This window comes from Thunnus maccoyii, chromosome 21, assembly GCF_910596095.1.
Source record: "Thunnus maccoyii chromosome 21, fThuMac1.1, whole genome shotgun sequence".
NCBI classification, from domain to species: domain Eukaryota; kingdom Metazoa; phylum Chordata; class Actinopteri; order Scombriformes; family Scombridae; genus Thunnus; species Thunnus maccoyii.
The window spans coordinates 13,659,444-13,681,658 of record NC_056553.1 but is presented as its reverse complement, the minus strand read 5'-3'; the positions used below and the strand labels follow the sequence as shown (position 1 = coordinate 13,681,658).

General features: G+C 40.0%; 2 protein-coding genes across 8 annotated transcripts in view; both read right to left on the bottom strand.

The window, feature by feature from the left end:
• The window catches only part of sulf1 (sulfatase 1), an 86,214-nt gene extending 68,038 nt beyond the window's left edge, over nucleotides 1-18,176 (bottom strand). For all 7 annotated transcript variants that reach the window (XM_042398763.1, XM_042398766.1, XM_042398764.1 and 4 more), the window contains exon 1: nucleotides 18,034-18,176. The gene's annotated coding sequence lies outside the window, so the exon portion shown is untranslated. The remainder of the gene's footprint in view (nucleotides 1-18,033) is intronic.
• Nucleotides 18,177-21,760: 3,584 nt separating this feature from the next.
• c21h8orf34 (chromosome 21 C8orf34 homolog) overlaps nucleotides 21,761-22,215 on the bottom strand; it is a 59,025-nt gene continuing 58,570 nt past the window's right edge. Inside the window, exon 15 of the mRNA XM_042398676.1 lies at nucleotides 21,761-22,210. Coding sequence (XP_042254610.1) covers nucleotides 22,203-22,210 — 8 coding nt within the window. The 3' untranslated portion in view covers nucleotides 21,761-22,202. The remainder of the gene's footprint in view (nucleotides 22,211-22,215) is intronic.

Below are 22,215 nucleotides of genomic sequence, written 5' to 3'. Positions count from 1 at the left end.
CTTTTTTTCCAGGAATGCCCTTTAGAGCAGACAGCAATAAAGAAAGATGCAGAAATGTCTGACCCTTAAAACACAGACCTATATTCAGAGTATTTCAGAATGATCGGGTAACGTCTAGCTTTTGGGACAAATTCACTCACAGCAGACAACAGCAGAAGCTGTGTTTGTGTTGTAACAGGGACATGAGTTTGAATCGCCTAGTGCTCCATTCCCAAAAGGACAAAACCAAGGGAAGAGAACAGTCAAGCCCTGAGGAGAGTCCTGTGATGACCATTTTCTCACACAGTCAGTGAGGTGCAGAGCAGCTGTCCCTCACTTACCATTAACTGTCCCAGCCAGGTCAGGTCTGCTTTCAGCTGCCAAAAACAAAACCCTGAGACAACTGACTGGCAAATTAGCATTTTATAGTCATGGGTTGTAAGGAAGATACAACAGAGAACATGTTAGGAGGTGGAGAAGAAGGTGGGCGAGAGGAAGTGAAGAGCTTTGACTTGAGATGCAGCAATGACAGTCATTGTCATTCATACTGTTGTAAAGGCGTAGCTGAGTGTAATGAATGTAAATGGCTACTAAAGGACACATCATTTACAAAGGAAACTGTAACTGATCATCTAAGGGTCAAGGTAAATATTGACTAAAGAAACTGAACAAAATATGTATAACAGGCTAAAGTTGGCTACAGCTGGAAAGACTGAAGCTGATTAGCAGACTGCCAAGGAAACAATGCCTGAGAAAGTGGAAATGCCACGCTGTTCCCAGCACCTGCTGAGTGAGGTCACTAGTATTAAAGACACATTTCAACAGAAGTGAAAGAGTCCATCAAAAGACTGTGAAAAAGACTCCCTGGCAGCCATGTGGTAAACAAAACATTCACCAGAGTAATGGATTAAAGACACTCACAAAACAGAGTGAAAACAGGTGAAGTGAAATAGAGAGAAATAGGCTATTTAATGACAAACTATGTTACCTTCTGAATCTAAAAGACACCACCCTGATACTATACCAGAGTTGGAAGGAAATGATCATCCTCTAGTCCCGGCCAAACCTGAGCAAACCACTTCAGCCATACTATAGTGTATACAGTATTCTCCTGCTGAGACGCAGTGACCGCCAAAACATCTTGAGAGCTGTGGGAAAGAAAACTGAGTTGAACTGTGGAGGAAGGCCTTTCCATGTCCGGATTTCCCTGAAATATCCAACAAAGATGAGCAGAGCATGCTGATATACAAAAGATGTTGCAAGGCACTGGCCAGCATAACGGCATAGTGTAGCCTGCCAGATTTAGAGTATGTTTTCATCATAACTGAGAAAAGAAAAACCTAGGCTATAAAAACCCAGGAGAAGTGGCTAAAGACTTGAAGGTGGATTTTTGCAACAATTATTTGATTTCTTAGAATTTATCATATGGATGTATGAGCTATTAATAACTGAGGCAAAAATACTTCATATGATTGTTGGTTCAGGCATAAATTGGCTATTTTAGGAACAGGTTTGGTTTAACAGGTGCCAACATGGCTTATGAAAGGTATCTCGTGTCTTTTCTTTTTGGCAATTTTAAGCAGTCTGCACTTAATATTTTCAGTCAGCATATTCAAGGAATGTAACTTGCTTTTCCTTCAAAACAAGTTAAATGATGTTTAAAAGTGTGTCCATGGAAAAACTAATGGAAAACTAAAACAAATGTACATTATTACTCTCAAGACAGGAAATAACAGAAATAATATCACCTGAGTGTTAAGTCATCAGGTCAGATGCCACCATTAAACATCTAAATGTTAAATGGTTTTATAGGGGCATCGTCACCCTGATAAAACTAGACCAGTCTTTGTATTATTACCTCTTGAAGAATGAGCATGAGACAATAGCAGAACTCTTGACCTTTTTGTGGTTTGGAGTGCAATGAAACTGGACATGAAAGACCCACAAAAGAGAAATATTCAATGTTTTGTAATCTTTGAATCAGTCAAATTAAGAAACATGTTACGTGCAGCAAAATAAACTGAATCTAATTGTAAAAGCTTGCCCTCATGAACATGAAACAGTATCTACAAGAGGAGACATGATAACAGCTGTAATTTATAGTTGTGGAACAGATGGAAAACGAGACTACAGTTTCACAGGAAACCAAAACAAACATGCCAACAATGTGCTCTCTCAGTCAGCGACAGTAGGTTTCAGAAAAATTCACCATTGTTCCTACTGAAATGGTGCAGATAAAAAAAAAAAAAGACAGTGATTCAGAGCACAGCTTTGTCAACACTAGTGAGAAACTGTTTCTTCAGGTGTTTCACACTTGTCATTTAATGAGAAAAGTGTGTTTGCCACTACCACGGCAATAGAAATCATAAATCCGCTTTATTCAAAATATTTTCACAGATTAGTATTCACTTTCAAAAGTCAAATATAAAACACTGATTGTAATCAAAGGCTTGTTCACAGTAAACAGAAAATGATTGTTATATACACACATACATTTTACATAACTTATCAAATTTCATAAACTGTACAATATATCCCTTCAAACCAAAACCAACAAAGACACCAGTTAAACTAGGACCTGACTTCCTGTTCCATTGCTACCACCTGTGCATACAGCTTAAAAATGTTGTACTCATTAACACACACACACACGCACGCACACGCACACACAAGGACAGAGAAAACTCTCAGCCAATGTGAGGAGGTGGTGTTTGTATAAATCTAGGAGGACAAGTCCCTGTTGATCCCACCACACCCACTGGCTTCCTCTCTGAAGGGCCTGGAAGGTAAATAACAGCAGGACAGAGATCATTCTGACTCACTGCAGCGCGTCTTGACCACAAATGCAAACACGCAAGCACGCGTGCACACACAAACACACACGTCACATCAAACCGAGCGAGTTGTTATGGCCCGTAACCATCCTCTGACATTCTCATCACCATCCCCTGCACAATCTGACTTCCTTCATTTCGCAAGCCTTGTAAACAAACACGCCAAACACTAACATTGCATAACCAAAGTGGCAACCCTATCCAAATGTCACCCCTACACACACACACACACACATGCACATTTGTCACACTTGTCCACAATGAGGGAGAAAAATATGTAAGTGCTCCCCGAGCTCTGATCCAAACATCCGCATGGTTCAACAATAAGGCTTGCCCAATTGCCCGGGGCAAGTAAAATGCCACGTCGCACTAGTAAATCTAGCAACTCACTTGCCCGATCGGTCGTCATCATCATCATCATATCATCTCGTTCTCTGGCACACACACACACACAACATAGCCCCTTCCCCTTGCACGCATCGGAGACTATTGGCACGCGCCGGTGGCCAATCAAGAATTGAGGAGGCTAGTAGTGTGATGCGTGAAACTAACATCCCTCAGGATTATGTGAGCACTGTCAAAGAGAGGAATCAGTGGAGCATGTAATTTTTCACTGCCATAAATACCCCTGAGAACGAGAAACATTAAAGAGGGAAATCAGGAAGCTTGGAGTGGAAGAAATGGATCTAAAAAGTGTATCTTATCATTCTATATTTCTGTCAATGATTTCTTTTTTCCCCCTCTTTTCCCTCACTCCCTTTTTCTCCCTCACTTTCTTGGCCAACAGGTCTTTCCATCTGTTAGCCAGCTGGTGAAGGAGGAGGACTGGGGGGGGGGGGTTGGTTGGAGGAGGAATGGAGGAACGGAGAGGGGAGGGGGCCTGCTCCACCCGGCGGTTTGCTACTCTCAACAGTCTAACTTTCTCCCAGTGACTGTAATGACTCTTCTGTGGGTCTCATTAGGGCCTGACCCAGCACTGGGTTCACCTCCCTAAATGATGTCACATCCAGGCCACAGACATCCCAGTGTTGAATACAGAGCACTGGAACAAATCACTGACATAATGTTGATCCATATTGCTGTATTAGTTTTGTGTCACAGGAATAAAATGACAAACTACTGTAAGCGCTGCCTGCAAAAACCATGACAAAAACACATCACAGGATAGTTCAATCAGGCTGTCCAAAAAGAAAAGCACACACACACACACACAACTTGGCTAACGACTGTGACTTGAAATGGCTCTAATAAAGGCATCAGTTACGATTAGGCTCTTTTAAGATGCCAAAGTAAGCAGCAGGGTCCAGCTGAGTGGACGCCATTGGGCCTGTGTCAAAATGTGTCACTCGTCAGTCTTTTCTTCCTCATCCTCCTCCTCCTCCTCCTCACTCTCTCTGCCTTCACCTCTCCTCTGACAGACAGGTTCAGAGCAGGTCCGGGGTCGACAACATGTAACCTGACCCTGAACAGCGCTCGCTCTCTCCCTCTAATGATCTTGGCTCACTCCCATTCCCAATGTTGGTTTAACCTGATGTTGATGGGCCCATTCCGCACATCTGAAACAAAGTTCTGTTCCACGAGGTCTAAAGTGCATCTAGCCTCTGTCACCTCACCTCTGCTGTCAAATGTGATTTTTAAGTAGCATCTTGAAACAAGAAAGAAATCAGGTATGTTATGACTTGCCGCAGTAGGCGAAACATATGTGGGGCATTATTACTGATACCCTGGCGACTTGAGTGTGTTTGCAAAATGTTAATACTTTTAAACTGAACTCAGTTTTTCCACACAAAGACCAGTGCCAGTGAATTATTTTACTCAAAGAACTGGTTAAGGGCTCCACAGTGATTATCATTCAATACATTTCATTCAATGTCCATCTACAATATCCTAATAAATAAATAGGACAAAAATACTAGAGATTGAAAAGGTTCCTTGACACAAATGCAAATGAGACAATAACAAAGACAATATACTGTAGAAGAGATACCACGAGCACGGTTGGTTGGTCGTTCTATCAGAAGCAGTTCCAGACCTGTATTACCATGGTAACCTTCTTAACCTTTAACCCTTGGTCGTGCTACACCTGTCAGCAAGTCACAACTGCACCGTGGGATCCCTGCCCCCAACCCCCCCCCTCCATTTTATCCTCAGTCTTGGAACAAGATTCAAAGACACCCTTCACTTGGTGCAACGACTCACCCAATGAAAAATTTTACTTACTCATTTAAATGCAAAGTGCCATGGCAGCCAGCATCATAAGACTGAATGCTTTAAAGTAAAACTAGTGGCTTCAGTAGGCTTCAAGTGAAAAGACATCTGAAAAAGAGTTCTGCCTCAAAGTGAGGATTTGCTTTTGCAGTGGAAGGAGAAATCCCATCAACACCCGACTTTGTGTCAGTCGGCCTGGCGTCAACTGTGTAACACCACTGTCGCTCTGTGCCTCCTGCGCATTTGTGTCCTCTCTCACGCTCCATTTTTTGTGACTAGTCAGTAATTGTCATCATAATTTAAAGGCCAATAAAAAAACGTCATCAAATCCACATTTCCCCTGCTGGACATGCCACCTTATCATGGGAGAGGGAACTTTGTGCTTCCGTGACCCTGGGTGCAATGCTGTCTGGATCATTTAGTTTCTGGCAGGGTCTCAGATGGCAAATTGGTCCCAGGCATGAGGCCAGACAACAAGCAACTGACTAACACCTACTGTATGACAAAGGGGAACATGGAGCGAATTACTTCAGTAAATTAGGAAACTTCATATTTGGAAACTTACTCCTTTTTCATGTTAAAAAATCGTAACAGAATTGCCTGTTAAAAATTACGTATAAGGTTGATGAGGTTTCTTGATGTAAGGCAACACCTATATTTAGTTGAAAGAAAAAATGAGAATAAAAAAACTGAGTTTTCCTACAGCTTAAGATAAGACATGAGTGATTCATAAGAGTAAAATTATTAAAACTAAGACCATAAAAAGCGGTAAAGAAAGAAAACCAACAACATAGGCAACAGAAAGACATTAAAAACACACAAAATTACAAACACTAGACTGCACATAGCGAGACAAAGGCCAGTTTGACTACAGTATGTCTACAGGAAGAGCGTTCTGCAGTGTCAGAACCACAACTTCAAAAGCACGATCACCTGGGGGCAGGTCAGAGATGTACACAGGTGCCTGATAGTGGTGTAACGGAACGTAGTTGATTCATGAGCTGTCAGGATCGCCCCCCCCCCACGGTTCAGCACGCATGTGAACCGCAGATTAATTGCAAAATTTAATGTCTTATTGGAGACAAAGTAAACAAACTGCTGTAGCTGTAACTGCTGTAGCTGTAGTCATGGACAGACAGTGTGTCACTAACAGGGATTTTGAAGAGCAACGACCAAACCAGCATCTAACGGGTCCGAAGTGACATCTGCAGACGTGTTTACATGCTGTTTAATGTGCTGCAGCTAATTAGCTATCTGACTGCTAACTGACGTTAGCTGTGCACTTTTCCCCGGTGAATGTTTGTTTGGACAAGACGTGTGTTCATGTTTGTAAGTTATAATCAAGGGTTGATGACGTGGCTGCAGGCTATTTTTTCATTAATTACCATGTTTAAAGGAAGAAGGTATCATGCCTCATATTGCAATTTAATTTAACAATTAAGTATTTAATATTTTATATATTTTAAGATTTTATTCAAACACTGGACATCTTGACTGTTGTTTTCATTTAAGACGAAAAGGTGAAAGTTCCTTGCTTTAAATGTTTTACAGAATAAATGGAAAGCATAGTTATATTTATCCCACTCCTGCTTTTTTTTTTGCTGTTCGGAAAAAATGATACAATCTGAACCGTGAGTTTTTGTGCAGGGGTCTATATGTGAAAACAAAAACCTTAAAATGAACCAAAACTTGATGGGAAGCCAATGTAAAGATGATAAGAGGGGTGCGATGTGAGTCATCCTGCTGGATACACATCTAATCTTCAGCCTTATCTTATGTTGCCTTTTCTTTTTAAAGAATCGTAGTGCAAAAAGGTGATGTAGATCTTGTGGTGGATAGATCAGCAGACCAGTCATGGAAAATGTGTCTCAGCACTATCTTTCCTATTACAGTATATTGGTATTGACTTCAGATATACTGTGGTTGCCTTCTGCATTAAGCCAAGAACTGTGTTTCTTGGATGTGATTCTTGGAGATGCACTTCGTTTCCCTCTGAAAATGTGCTGCTGTTTTGTGAATCCCCCCATGGTTCTCCAGAGAAAAGCAGAAGTACTCTGCATGGACAGAAACAAACCCAGATGATTTCTTAAGTCCGGGCTTTGAAGTTTTATGGTACTGCAGCTCTACGGAGCCTAGGAGGGCAAGGCCTAGACTCGCCTGAGTTGCATGAGACAACCATGGTACAGACCACCATTTCATATCAATCTACCACATGCTCTGGACATGTGCAATTGGTCATTAAGTTAATTTGTAGCTAAGATGTGTTTTTAGGGCCTGAGTCGAAAGAGAGAGAACAACTGGTGGTAGCATGGGCCATTCACATTATACTGACCTCATCTCTGCAACCCCCCCCCCCCCAAAACAAACACATACAACTTTTGCTGCCTGTCTCCTGCATCCTATTCAGACTCTGTTGGGTGAAAGCCCTAAGTCTTCCCTCATTCAATAAGATGCCTGTCCATTCCAGCTGAGGTTTCCATGTCTCTCCAAACACAGAGAGGCTAGGTCAGAAGAAAAGTCCACCAGAGAGAAATCCCATCTGTGTCCTCATCCATTCTGCGGGTCTGGACATGAGCAAACAGCTTGCTTTCACCACCCTGGCAACCCTTTTCACTTCACACTGGCAAACCATTTGAGTCTACACACACACACACACACACACACACACACACACACACACACACACACACACACACACACACACACAAGCAGGGTTCTGTCGATACAACCATCACGAATTGAGAGAGATAAACGTTTAAGTAGTTGCACACAGAACGAGACTTCCTGGCTCTTTGTGACGCTGGTAGCAAAGCTGTCTGAGAAGCTATAGGAAACCCCGTTTTCTGAGCAATGGACAGATCTATGGACCGAGGTACTGTGAAAAACATTGTGTTTAAATAGCAAGCCTTCAACTATAGCGCAATGAGGATATATTTGATGTTTGCATATGGTAATCATTCTACTGAAATAAAGGCTTGGCTTACAAAACTCTTTAACATGGTGTATTAAAATAACATTTAAGATTTCAAGATAAACATAAATGAAAGTAGGTGTGGTCTAAACTCAGTATCTTTTCATCTTCAATATCGCTCTCATAACTTTAAATGTTTTGTTAAGAACATTTAAGAAACAAAAGGAGCTTTGAAAACGCTGCCAAGCTATTGTTTTGTCTAAAGTTGCCTCCGTTATTTTAAAATGTAAATATATTTCCGTATGTTTAAGTCAGACCTGGTCAAAATTGAATGTAACAGGTGCATAATTTGTCAGTGGTCATTACACTTCATGACTGTTTCTAAATGCAAAGGCTGCCTCCTGCTCAGTTCAAAGCGTCATTCCTCTTTCAATTACATGTCACATAACACAGAGCAATGCGATGGGAAAGTTCAGTCCTCAATTGGGGAGTTTGCTTGGACAGATTGGACAAATATTTCTTTTGTGTGGTCGTCTCCTCGCCTCTGTTCGCCCCTGACAGCCACAGAAGAGGGAGTGAACAATCCAAACTGCACTACATTATGGGCTGGGTGGCTGCTCTATCCAAGACACATGGCTGTCTCTCCAGCTGCCTGTCTGTTTACACTTCACCGCCATGCCTTAGGTATCAATTAGGTTTATGGGGAAAAGGAACTAATACTATGCACAGGCAGAATTTAGATTTCCGCTGTAGCTGTACTGCATCTTTAAAGTAAAGAAGGGTTTTCACTAGGGGTGGGCAAGGTAACGATATTAGATTGTGAACGCTTAAAATGTCTCCACAATCTGCCTTTACAGAGAGGTTGTTGGTATCATGCTGCAGTGTACATTGTATAATATCAGCTCTGTGACGGAGCGCAGTCTGCTAGCAGGAGGCTGGTAACAGCACCAACCTGGCTAGTGCCTCGTACCACATCTCCAATCTGCTGAAGTAAATGACCTCAAGCCAAAAGGATTTCAGGTAAAAACAAGCTCACAGCAGAGCAAACTATCTGCACGGTTCACATCAGCAGCTCAAACTGTTTTTAACAGTAAATTCTGCAAAAACAGCAAGCAGTAGTGCTTGTTTTATGCCTCGCTGTTAGCCTCCCACATGTCTGAGCATCGTCACATCGTCAGCTCACCAGTTAGCTCACAGATTTGATGCTTGGTAGTGTGTTTATGAAATCAGCAGCAGTTTCGATGTCCTGCTTAGAGGCTCATCTGCTAACTAGTAGCATTAACTTCTGTCATGCTGCAAATAAGCATGATGACAGCTCTGGTGTACTGTGTTGGTGCCTTTTTTTAAACAGTGCACATCCTGCTAGTTATCCGAAACGACACACTGACACTTCCACACAAAATAAACTATTTGCTTTTCAGCTGTGAAATTAGTTTGGTTGTACTGTTAGTTTGGTTTCCCACTGCAATATCCATTTTAAAAACAAGGCCAAATAGACTGTCACTACTTTTTAATGCAGCTGTGCACATCTGCTCATTTATTTATGGGAATGTTTGTGTTTTAATGTAATTTTATGTGAGTCTTTCATGGGTGTATGTTTTTATGTTGTTTGTGAGCCGCTAACCAAAAGACAAATTTCTATCATTATGTGATAGACAATAAAGTTTTTTAATCCTGAATCTTAAGTACCGTTCAGTAACTTGCAAAATAGTCTAAAAACCAACATGAAACAGAATGGTGATAATGGTGATATTTTTGCCATATCGCCCAGCCCCAGTTTTCACCTCCTGAGAGAAATGCATGTCTTGATAAATTGCAGAAAAAAATGAAAGGTGATGAGAAAAGTACAAACAAACAATTTTAACTTTACTGTTAGCATTTAAAAGGGTTATTAACTCACTACCCTAACTGGTCTAAAAAAAGAATAAAACCAAAGAAAAGAGAGCACCAGAAAAAGACTTAATAAATTTTATGTCAACTACTAAAATACTTTTACAAAGCTATTTATTAAGCTATTGAACCATCTGATGTTGGTGATCTCTCTCTTTGTGGTGCACAAAAGGATCCTCACTAAGGGTTAGGAGAAAAGGTCTGTTTAAAAAGCTACTTTTTTAGAACAACTATTGTTTTTGCCATCAGTTAGGAAGACACTTGTACTTGACACCTGCATTCATCTACTTTTGATTCTAAACAAAACTCCAGACACTTTGAGACAACTTCAGATGTCTTTTGCACCATATGGGGCCATCTACAGAATCGAAGGCTCTGTAATAGCACACCAACTGCAAGGACAAACAGCAGCCCAGACCACATGTTCCTGTAAATCAAACCCCGACTGCTCTTCTGTGTCAGCGTCTGACATCTAGCACTAAAAGACCAGGTGATACCATTATGATCACTTCATAGTCCTGCTTCACAGACAAAAGTGGAAAACCTGACCAGAGAGGAGAAACACATTTTGGAGAGGTTCTTTGGTAGCCTGTGGTACACCCAAACAAAAAAAGTTCTGTGTGGTCATTCACGTTGATACTTTATTTACTTTAAGGGAAAATTTGACTTGACACATGTTCCACTAGAAATGTTTTAAACCACCATCAAAAAAACTTGGGCCATAATAAGCAAGCCATGCAACTTGACCTCAAGTTTTTTTTTTTTCTGTCAACCTACAAAGCCAAATGGAAAAGTAGTAAGTTGTAAAAGTACAGTGGAAACCGCTTATAGTGATCACGGTTACAGTGATCAACCGCTTATATGAATCAAAAAGCTCGGGACAGAATCATTCCTATACAAAGACTGTTTAGCCTAAATAATTTGCTTATAATAATCAAATAGTCCGCTTACAGTGTTCATTTTGGGTCTTTTCATACATGAAAACACATGGAAAAAAATTAAAAACTACGTTAACTACGTTTTTTTTTACTTGACTCCCATGATACACCTATGATATGTACTTAGCGGCTGCAGCACCATTATTGCCTCGCGGTAACCCGTCTGCCTCCGGTTGGTTACCTGAGGCTGAGGCTGGTGCTGGTACTGCGTGTACATTGAAATCATGACAGGAAAAAGAAAGTCATTTTCTTCAATGAAAAACGTCTCTTTGAAGCTTATGACAAACTGCCAAAAACAAGCCAACAAGATGCAGCAGTGAAACTGTAGCAAGATGCACCAGCGAAGCAACAAGCATCTGAAACAGCTGTACTGCATTTTCAAAGTCAATAAAATTCAGTAAATATTGAAGCTATCCGTTTCATTACTTTATGTTCATGTAATAAATATACAGATGCCAATTAAATGGTAATCTGCATGAGAAATAAAGACAAAGAAAATAAATTTGGTTATAATAACCATCTGCTTATAGCGATTGATTTGACGCGGACAGATGTGATCACTATAAGCGGTTTCCACTGTATTAGGATAAACACTCCAGGTCATGGTTTTGATGATTGGTAATTTCCTACCATGTGTATTTTTAAACAAAGTGATTTACAGTATTCATAAATGTGTTAATAAAGATATTAAGCTTTTCCAATTTGTAAGTCCTTAAAAACATTAGATTATTCAAGTGACAGGGATAGTTGATTTACTGTGCTTCATCATTAATCAAAGCTAAGGCAGCTTTAAAAATAAAGAAATTACAGACTTTTTGGTCTTCGCTGTAGGGCACATAAAGATTCAGGCATGTCAATGCTAAACAATCTCGGCAGCTTCAAATCTGTCTTTGATAAATTGCAACATCACTCTGTAACATTCTAAGGGGATGCACTAAAATCTTCACAATCAAAACAGATTGTGAAAGACAACCTGTGTATACTTAATCTTGTCAACTGCCAAAGTTATGTATTTAAGTGGACGCTGAGCTATCCTTACTGTACACTGTGTAACCAGGGATTTTCAGTCTTTCAGCAGACACCAGACATGTGATTTATAGCAACAACAGGAGATTAATGACCAGAGCTGGGCCGGAGATCAACATGAAGGCTTCTACCAACTAGGCATGTCATCAGAAACATTCCAGGAAGAGAGTTAGTCTCCTTAAGCAACATCATCTGTGCCCTCTTGTGGAGTGCTGGCACAGTTCAACTTCCTCTTCACTCCCCGCATCTCCCTGTAAGATCAGAGGCAAAGACCACAGCTGCTGGCAAGATAGCCTACATTTTTCAAAAGTAGGGATGCACCGATCTGACTTTTTCAGTCCCGATACCGACACCTGGGCTTTAGGTCTCGGCCGATACTGAGTACGGATCCGATCCAATTGTTTAATTAATAAGCTCACACAGCTGTGCCTCACTGTGTGCAAGAGACTGGGGTCATTCTTTTACAGTATGTGTAAGGCAACATCAGGCTTGACTTTGCTTTCCTAGCAGTGCTTTCCTAACTTTGTAAAACAAAATGTAACAAATAAGCATATTTGTTTAAAATTATTTGATATAATCATGAATTCATGAGTGAGTGATTCAAGTCATTTGTTCACAAGAGGAATGGACTGTGTGGAATCCACCAAATATACAGCTGATTCGAGTTGCTAATATTTAGCTGCAATGATTCAACAACATCGGTCTTGGACTGCAATCCAGATATATGACATTATCTATATTGATATTATATGTATGGGCTTACATTTAACGTTACTGCACGCAGTGCACACACACAAAACATTAGTGTTTTGAAAAGAGGACAGCTATAAGGATACACTCACTGAACGGAGCGCGTGTGTGCGCGTGTCACTGCAAAACAAAAAACATAGACAATAAAAGATTTTCTGGATTGAGTCAAGTGAACCTACCGAGAGGTGGTGTTGACCGACGGCAGCAAGTTCTCTGTCAGAAACTTGAACAAATCCAACTTTAAGGCAACTTACAGTAATGCTGAGACCTTATATTTTTTACCGGGAGGCTCAGCGGTGCTAGAGTGACGGTGATGCGACCAAGAGAGGAAAGCAATCCTGGAGCTAGCCACAGCTAAATAATCAAACGGAAACTCAACTTTTATTAGTCGCTTGCTTTGACATAACCACCACAGTTATAAAGTAGATAGTCAGGCGATTTTTTTAAATTCTATGTTGCATTGGATTCAATTAGCGGCAGAGTTTTGCCGTTACATTTTAGGCCACACACAACTGGTTTTCTATCAGCAAGATTACCTACAATAGTCGGTCTTGTTGAGGCTACACCGGTTCCCTCAGGACAGCTGCTATTTACTAAAGATCAGCCGAGATCAGCCCCATGTCACCGATACCCTATCCAGCTATTTGAGTCAATATCGAACCCAATATCCGATATCAGTATAGGATTGGTGCATTCCTATTCAAAAATTATTCTAATCTTCTCCTCTTTTCTCTAGTTGCTCTTCTTTCTTTTCTCCCCAAAAACCACCAGCAAGACCCAAATACCTCTCAGCTTCATGGAAATCTATCAGAGAAACAAGTATCAGCCCCAAACCCCTCATTGTTTGGCGTAGACTTGAAAAAGGCTCTTAAACGTCAGCGTGCTGTATTCATAAACTCAAGTCCAACTATGAGCTAACCTGTCACTGACATCATGGAGGAACACTAAAATTGCTCGGTTATCAATGATTTTTTCATTCATTCACTGGCCTCCCACTTGAGATGAGCCAGAGTGTGACATAAATATCAAAAGCAATTTAAAGGGGGATTTTACAGGCTTCTGCCCCGAGATGATGCAAGAGACAAAGGATGATTCAGTCTGATCCTGTTATGGTTCCCATTAGAAAGGAGATCAGAACAGCCAGTACACAGAAGTCATCGGCTGTAATCTTGAACCAATCTTCTTGTAATAAAACATTTTATGGCTCATATTTAGTTCCAGCACTGAATAATTTGATAACTGCCTCTTTTAGGTTGTTAATATAAACTTAGGAGGTCTCAAATTAATGGACTAGCATGGAGCTTTGCTTAAGTAAGAGGTAAGAAAGGCTGTAAAAGTAAGCAAACCCTATCGGTCATTGTTATGACAACTAGTGGGATGGCCTTTAAGACTACTGTATATGCTCTCTATAAAAGACCCACACCGGGCTATATACGTTTTATATATCTAGTGATGACATTTCTATCCATTAATCACATCGTTGCTTTGGATGCCAAAGTCTTCCCCTCTTATCCAATAAATCCATTTTATTTTCTTGTTCGCTCTTGTGCTGACACCAATGAGATCATTTACCATCAAGTCTGCCTGCACGCCTACCATACATATTGTACAGATCACACTTGTGGGTTACAGAATTTCACATGATTGCACCATTTTTTCATCCACTGCTCTAGATCTTTGTGGTCCCTACCTAATAGGAGATGAAACACAGTGCGGCTGCAAAATTGTTCCAAAGCCGGTGGGTGAGGTAGCCTTCCTGCTGTGTAACCTTCTGACACAACATTTTCTTTTGAGTCAACTCCATCCCGTGGTTCAAACAACCTGCTGAGGGTTTCAGAGGTACTCAAATTTGAATAAACATTGCATTTACAACCTTTAGATGAAAGTGGCCCTGAAAAAAAAGAGGTTTTATGCTGTCCTTAGGGTGGACATAGTGAAAAAACAATCTGAGACAGCTGGTTTAGACATCCAGTAATTCTTTGTTCAAAATAATAAAACTGAAAACCCGGAAAATGGAAAGCATTTTGTACAGCCAGAACAAAAACACTTATGACTCACGGGCGGAATTTCACCCTAGCTCTGCTGTAAAAAAGTGCAGGGAATTCATCCTCAGTATGTTGATACTCTCAACATCTTAAGCAAATCATGACAAACTCCGTCGCAACAACAAATGTGACTTGTTAATGTTCTGGTCCATCCATCATGCTTCGGTTCAACCAGGCTGAAGCTAATGTATCATGACCCCTGAATAATTCCACTTCACATTGCAATGCTGGGAAATTGAGATCAGACTTTTGGCAGCATTAGTCTTTGATGAGGGGAAACAGCGTCATCTTTTTGATTGGGAAGGAAGAGAACCAAACACTTCCAATGTTACTCACACAGCGACAATTAAACTGTCCTTTGCCATTTTCCCTCCGATGACCTACAAGCCAGTGGCCCTTAACCATCATCAACAGACTGAAGCTAATGCTGTTGACAGGTATGCACAAAAAGAAAACCACCGAAAGGCAACTCATACACTACTGCATACAGTACATGCCAACTAGGGGACATGATACACCAAAGAAGAAAGGAGAGAAGAGAGAGACGGAGCAGCAGGTGTGAAGCAGCTGAAAGCCATCAAACTTTTTTGCTGGCATTAGTACAGACATTCTTTGGTCTCCTGTGGTCAGATATTCACTTGAGGTTATTGAACAGAGCTGATCGCGCAGCTCCTCCCCTCCCGACTGGCCAGTAACAGCATCATCACTCAGTCATACTCCACCCTTCAACTGCACGCTGTCCCTCCGAGCCCTGATGGAATAACAAGGACACTACAAAAGAGCCTCTATCGCCAAGTCAAATGATTCAATATTATTTCTACAGCTCACCCAGTTTTTGTGTTAGAAGGTTATCTGTGGAACTTGTGATTGCGATTGTTTAAGTACTTAAGAATCCATTACAGTAACAATGGAAGGGAAGGAAAGAGCGCAGACGGACAGTGTTTAAAGTTTAAATATCACTTCAAAATGAATGTGTCTGCTCAGGCAATGGGCTCTTGAATGTTGTGCAAGAGAAGAACATTTATACAGTGGTGGTTTATGGTGGTAGTATGGTTTTGCTGAAGCCAGACATAATCAAGCCGCAAATGTGTCCAAAGTGATTAGCAAACATTTAAAGTTCATTCAGCTTCAGCAAAGAAAATCAATCCTCATTTTAGTCAAGGCCATGGTACACGCCTATCATTTTATGTAATCTGGCAGGCTAGACTTGACAATTTATTATCACTTCATCCCTAAAATCTCTTCATCCAACATCCCACAATTGTTTGTCTCTTGTCTTCAACGGCGGGAGGTAACATGACAATGCTTTTACTGGAATATGAATCCAATTAGCATCTGTTACGAGAACTGAATGTTGGTTTAGTGTTCTCTGATCTTATTTGATTGGTCATGGCAAATCCCACAGATGAGTAAACACACAGACTGCAGCATCTGGATTGCAATCATATCTATCACAAAAGTTTTTTCTGTTAATTTAGGATATTCATGTACAGAAAAATCAGCTATGAGTAATGTTTTATGATTGATATTTGGCATAGTGACAAAACATTATATTTGCTACACAGAGTGAATGAAGGTGAATCTATAAAGCTGAGTGAAAAGAATCCACATATCCATCTTGCTCAGCCATACACCAGCAGCCTCTGCCAGAGGGCTTTGATGAATGGGTGACAGCACAAAAAATATTCTGGCAGCCAATTAGAATAAAGCAGCATGAGAACGTGTAATAAATCACAGCTTGAGTAAAAAGCCATGTGCGGACTCAATAAATTCACGACAACTATATATATAAATGAAAACATAAAAGTGCAGGGATCCGGAGGGATTGTTGGCACTTTTGAAGAACACGATAGTGAAACCATCAGTTCTGTAGGCGAAACAAAAACCAAGTGTAACTACAGCAATGGAGATATTGCATGTTATCCTGAGGGGGCTTTAGTTGGGTGTTTGGAGGCGTAGGATTTTTGACAATATACGTATCATCAGGTTAGCAGTGCTTTTGTGTCCCCGCCACAATATTTTAGTTTCAATCCACTCCAGACGTGAATAAAACATATCAACTCAAGCAAACATTTCCAAGACGCAGTGCACCATGACACCAAGATTAGATCCTCACATTTGAAAGAATAATAAGACTAATATGAGCACGAAGAGTCCCTGAACCATGAGACAGGCACTGAGTTTGGATGAGTCATCTGACCCAGGTCTAAAGCCTCACCCACCACAAGGCCTGCCAATGTGTATAGCACACATACAGCCCGGCCTGTGAAAATATCCCCAAACGTCTGGCGCACTGACCACATCATGGTCAGAAAGAAGAACCATAAATTAGTCTGTGAAAAAGAAAGGGAGATACAGACAAGACAGCTAAGACTACCGTTCTCACATACCGATACTGTCTCACAATTGAACCTTTAAGTGCAGAGTACTCCAGAGACTCCTGCTGTGACTCTTAGGGAGATTTGACAGAAAAGCTTAACAATCAGCCAGAGATCACAACAGGATTTCTGTTTATCCATCCACTATGTAATCCTTCTGGATTTGCTGAACAACTCTTTGGAGCGACATTAAATGCATGATGTTCCAAAGGATCATACGAGCATTTGCTAATCCCAGTAGTGATCGTTTTCTTTCAAGCACAACACACCAAAGGGGATGAGCCATTTTCATGTCACTTATAAAAACTGAGACTGACATTTAGATCTTTATGGAAAAACCATTAACTGAATGAATGCCTGCACTACTGTGTTGTTTGCAGTTGTAAAAGGGAAGGCCAATAAACTGCCACAGCAAACAGCAGAAAATTTTAGAAAAGCTATTCAGCTAGAGACATCATAACACTTATTTAATACAGACAGTATGTCCGTCAACACTTCTCAAGTCAAGCCAAACCTGCTGTAACAGCCTCAACTATCCACACAACAGTGATTGATATCTTCTGGTTTACAATGTTTAAAGTAGAGATGAGAGTATATACATCCTGCCGCTCGAGGGTTTAAACAGTTCAAACTTGGATTCTGCCAAAGGATTAGAAATGTATGCTTAAGATTTAAGACATAATCTTAAAATGTCACACAAATAGAGCTGAAAAAGCTAAGTAATCTTACATTGACATTAGATTTACATTTGACATTAACCATACATTTTAGAGAGATATAGCTTCATGACATGTTATCACAAGCAAAAACTTGTGTGTATGTAATGCAACTACAAAATCTATGTAAGTTAGTTTAATGCTATGGAATAACATAAAGTTCCTTAAGTGATTTTTTTTTTCGTGCTCAAATACAGCAGGACAAGCGCAGACTCATCAAACTGACGGCAACAATGGAGACACCACACAACATAGCTTAGCTAAGTTTAATTTAGCTTAGCTTAGTTCAGCTTCAAAATACCCTCTCTCTTGAACTTGAAACTTTGAAATACTCCGCAGGTCGTTACGCAACACTTACCGCTGTTTTGAAGGCATTTCCAGGCTCCTGAAAGAGTCTTCTGTTCAACTGGAGCAAAAATAAATCGTGTTTCGCGGAATAACGTTTGAAATCCGTTTCCCAAATTGCTCAGACAAACGAAGATGGTAACCGGAAGTGATGGCTACTTAGGTTAATTAACTGAGGGAGATGTTTGACCTGTGGAGGGAAGTAGTATGACTTTACTGCGTCCAGTTAAGAAGAAAATGATAAATATGATGATTCACTATGATGAGTATGATGAATGACCTTGAATGAGGCATCAACAAAGCTGAAAATATATTAGGCTATCATTTTTCATACATACAGTAGCTAATACGGGCTCATAGTTGTACAAAATAAGCAAAGTTATATTACTCCTGGTTGCTATGTCTGGTTTAAGAAACGTAGTAGCAATTGCATTGGAAATCCTGCACTTAAGTTAAAAATATTTATTAAATTCTTTATTGTGGAGTACATGGAATATTATTCAGTCCAGCTGGATGGGACAGTCTCTGGAAAATTTGGACATTTCCTCAAAACAGCAACAAGATTTATCAGACAACCTGTGCCCTCAGGGTTGTTTTTCTGTGATTTTCCAGTATAGTTGTTGATGCAGAAGTCCACTGTAAACATGATGATTGTTTGTGAAGCACACAAAGTGGGACGACATTGAATCAAGCAGGATGAGGAGGAGTTATATCACGCATTCAAGGTTTAATACATCAACAATACATCATAACTGACAGCCCTTGTAAGGCTTGGAAAGACATGACACTCCTCTGGTTGAATCATTTCAGTGTAGAGGTCAGATCCAAAATGGCAGGTCATATGACGCCTGGGTCTGGGACTTAGAAAGACTTTTTGTGCCACATTGTAAAAAGAACAGCTGTAAAACAAACCATGTCCACACATTCAGAAATCGTATAGTCACAATTCAAACCATTTGTTCTCAGAGTATCATGCCAAGATTTAAAGACTCATTTTGTTAGCATTCAACAACCAATCCCAAGACTCTGGATCCTCTGAAGTGTAATGCCCACTGTTACCCAACTTCAACTGGAGCATACTGGTTAAAAAAAGGTTGAGACACATTACTAAAAACAGGGTATTTGGGGCATCATACAGGTTAAAAATTCCCAGCCAACTCTTTTTTTTTTTTTTTTTTTTGATGTTTCTTATTAGTCATCAACTCTCCAAATGCTATGGGGTTATTAAAATACATGCTGAAGTTTTGGGGTAACAGTACACCCAATGTTTCAGTGGTGCAGAACAGCTTAATACTGGCTGTGAACATTAGCGAGTCTGTGCTGTCAACAAGATGTGAACCCTGGATCAGCTCCACAAACAAAGACACGGGACAGACTTATAATGTTTATTTTTGCTTTTACTGCAACTATGAACTATGAATGTTTATCACTACACATTTTTAGTGAACTTCTGAAGTGGAACAGAACTTCTACTAAGGCTTCAAATAATTGCACAGAACAAACCTTTAACTTTCATAATGATGACATACTTGAAGAAATTTACAGCTGAGGAACAGTGGAGGCTGATTTGATTAGCTTCAAGAGAACAGGCAGTTCACTTCAGTGAACACAGAAAACAAAATCCAGATTGTTGATCATGTTTTAAATTACACTTACCATAAAAAGCAGCCACACAAACCTCCCCCGGTGGTTCTGCAGAAGAGTCCTGATGAAAACGTTTTAAAATGGAGCTTCTCTCATAATTATACATAGTACTATTGTAAAGGTGGTGTAGCTTGAAGTACAGTAGTAGCTATTTATTCAGATTGCTTTCTCCTTATTTTATAGTCAGAGAAATTTATAGACATAAACTGTTTCTGGAAAAGTTGATAGTTAGTGTTCCTTCTCATTATTTAAAAAGCAAGAGAGAATAGTTTGGGTGAGAGAGAGAATTTTCCAACTCAAGATCAAAACATTGTGACCTATTTCTTATCTTATATCACAGGTACAATTTTTCCAAAAAGCTTACCAGTTTTACAAACCTGCACACACATTCTGTGCACATACTCAGACCCAATCTTACATACACACACCGTTAGTCTTCTAGATATAGCACATTCTAACCATATTGGAAAATTTCTAGCAGCAAGTGATACTGACTTTATATGCCTTCAAAGCATAAACCTCTTTCACCATAGATTTATTTGTGCTGTACATGTACGTCAGGATAATTCCCAGTCTGTTCAGTTGTAAATTAAGACCTGGGTCAGTCTGCTGACCATTGATGGTGGTCCAGATCTCCCAGTAAGTACAGTGATGTCTGTTGTATTCCTGGGTGGCCCTTACAGTTGCTTTGAATGGGCCTGGTGTATAAAGACACGCAGTAAACATACTCCAAGAAAGTATTGGAGGTTTCATTCTCCAGGAAGATTCTGATAATGATATGAAACTTAATCTCTTTGATTCTCAATAACATAACATATGTGACTGATAAATATATTCAGTGGTTTTAACTAAATAATTCTATATATACAGCTAACAATTAAAAATTGGAACATTAGTGTATTTGGCATAATCATAAAGGAGTCATATGGCTGTAGTCTGAAATATGATATTGCACAAGTTGTGGAGAAAAAAAAGCATCAGTAATGGCCCCAGCATTTCATCTTTATAAGTTGTGACATACTGAGACATTCACAGATACACAGAGGGAGGAAAAGCATCAGAGAGCTGTCTTTGTGTGACATCTGTGGCAGTAACTTAAGTCTTCATCTTCCAAACTGTTGTGCGTCTTTCCAGAACTCCTCATGCCTGGATATTTTGCTGACATAACAAATGAGGAGACATATGAACTCAGAGAAAATATTGATAATATAAACGGAGTTAGCATGCTGGTGATCTGTGGAACAACAACACAGACAATCATACTCCTGACTGCTCTCCAAAAAAGTGAAAATGGAATATGAAATATGAAAATCGTAATATGCAATACAAGACATTTCCCTTTTCTGACAGGAAAACAATGTTTATAGTGATATAAATTATCTCAAGGCACCACTGGGACTTCATTATGCCATGTCCTAACCACATCCCTCTCAAATGAGCAGATTATGTGTTGAATACGCAGGGCATTAATTCACATACCATGTTTTACAGGATGGGGTTTTAAGTGATTAGCCCTCTCACACATCCTTTTACAGGAATCACCCCGAGTGAAATGAGACTGGAGATCTGACTGCGTTTGTTGACCACATCCCAGGAGACAGACTCAAAAGCTGGCATGGCTGGGTATACCATACCACAAAAGTCAGTAGGGTTCGGATAGATGGATCAGACTGTGTCAGGCTGGAGGGTGTATCCACGGTGTGTGTGCGTGTGTGTGTCTGTCTCTGGAGCTGACGTCGCCTGTGTAACACTCAGACAACCACAGTTTAACCAACACGTGCCCAGGCAAACACACAGGAGCAATGTAGTCATGGTCAGAACAGATTTCTATGCCTCAGTCAGCACCACGGTACGGGTGAGAGGCACAGAGTTAGATGGATCGTGTATCTGGGAGAAGACGGGATTAAACAGACATTGTTATGACAATTTTCAGCCATTTCAATAATGACTTCAGTGTGTTTTTAATGAGACAGGAGACAACTTTGAATTTAACTCCTCTTTTAGAGTTTGTACTGTAAGTTGAAATGCAGAAGTTTCCAATTATAAACGGTTGAGATACATATGAGTCAAAAACTGAAGGAGGACATGTGCACCAAATCATTTTTAATTCATATAACAGCATTCCTTGTTTTCCCTCCACAACTTCCTTATTTGCTAAAATCACTACATCTTTTAACAGTGCATATCAATAAACGCCTTCTTAATATATGTGTGCTGCCCTCACAATGTGAATATGCAGACTCCTACAAAAAGATTTTGTCAACAACAAAATGCATCTGTTTCTGGACTCCACATGGAAGTTCAATAGCATGCTATAGAGCAAACAAAAATAAATGTTATATTCCATACTCTGAAGTAATGTTTTCATATTTTATCATACAGTTACAGTACAATGTCTATGAAATATCTGTGAAAAAATTATACAATCTTTTTTTTTTCATTCATATGAATTATAAAAATAATTGTCTCTGTACACATTTAAAATGTTCAGTGGTTTGCATAATAGTTTGATTGGATCAGTGTCTCTGGTCTCTGTCACTATAGGCCTGTG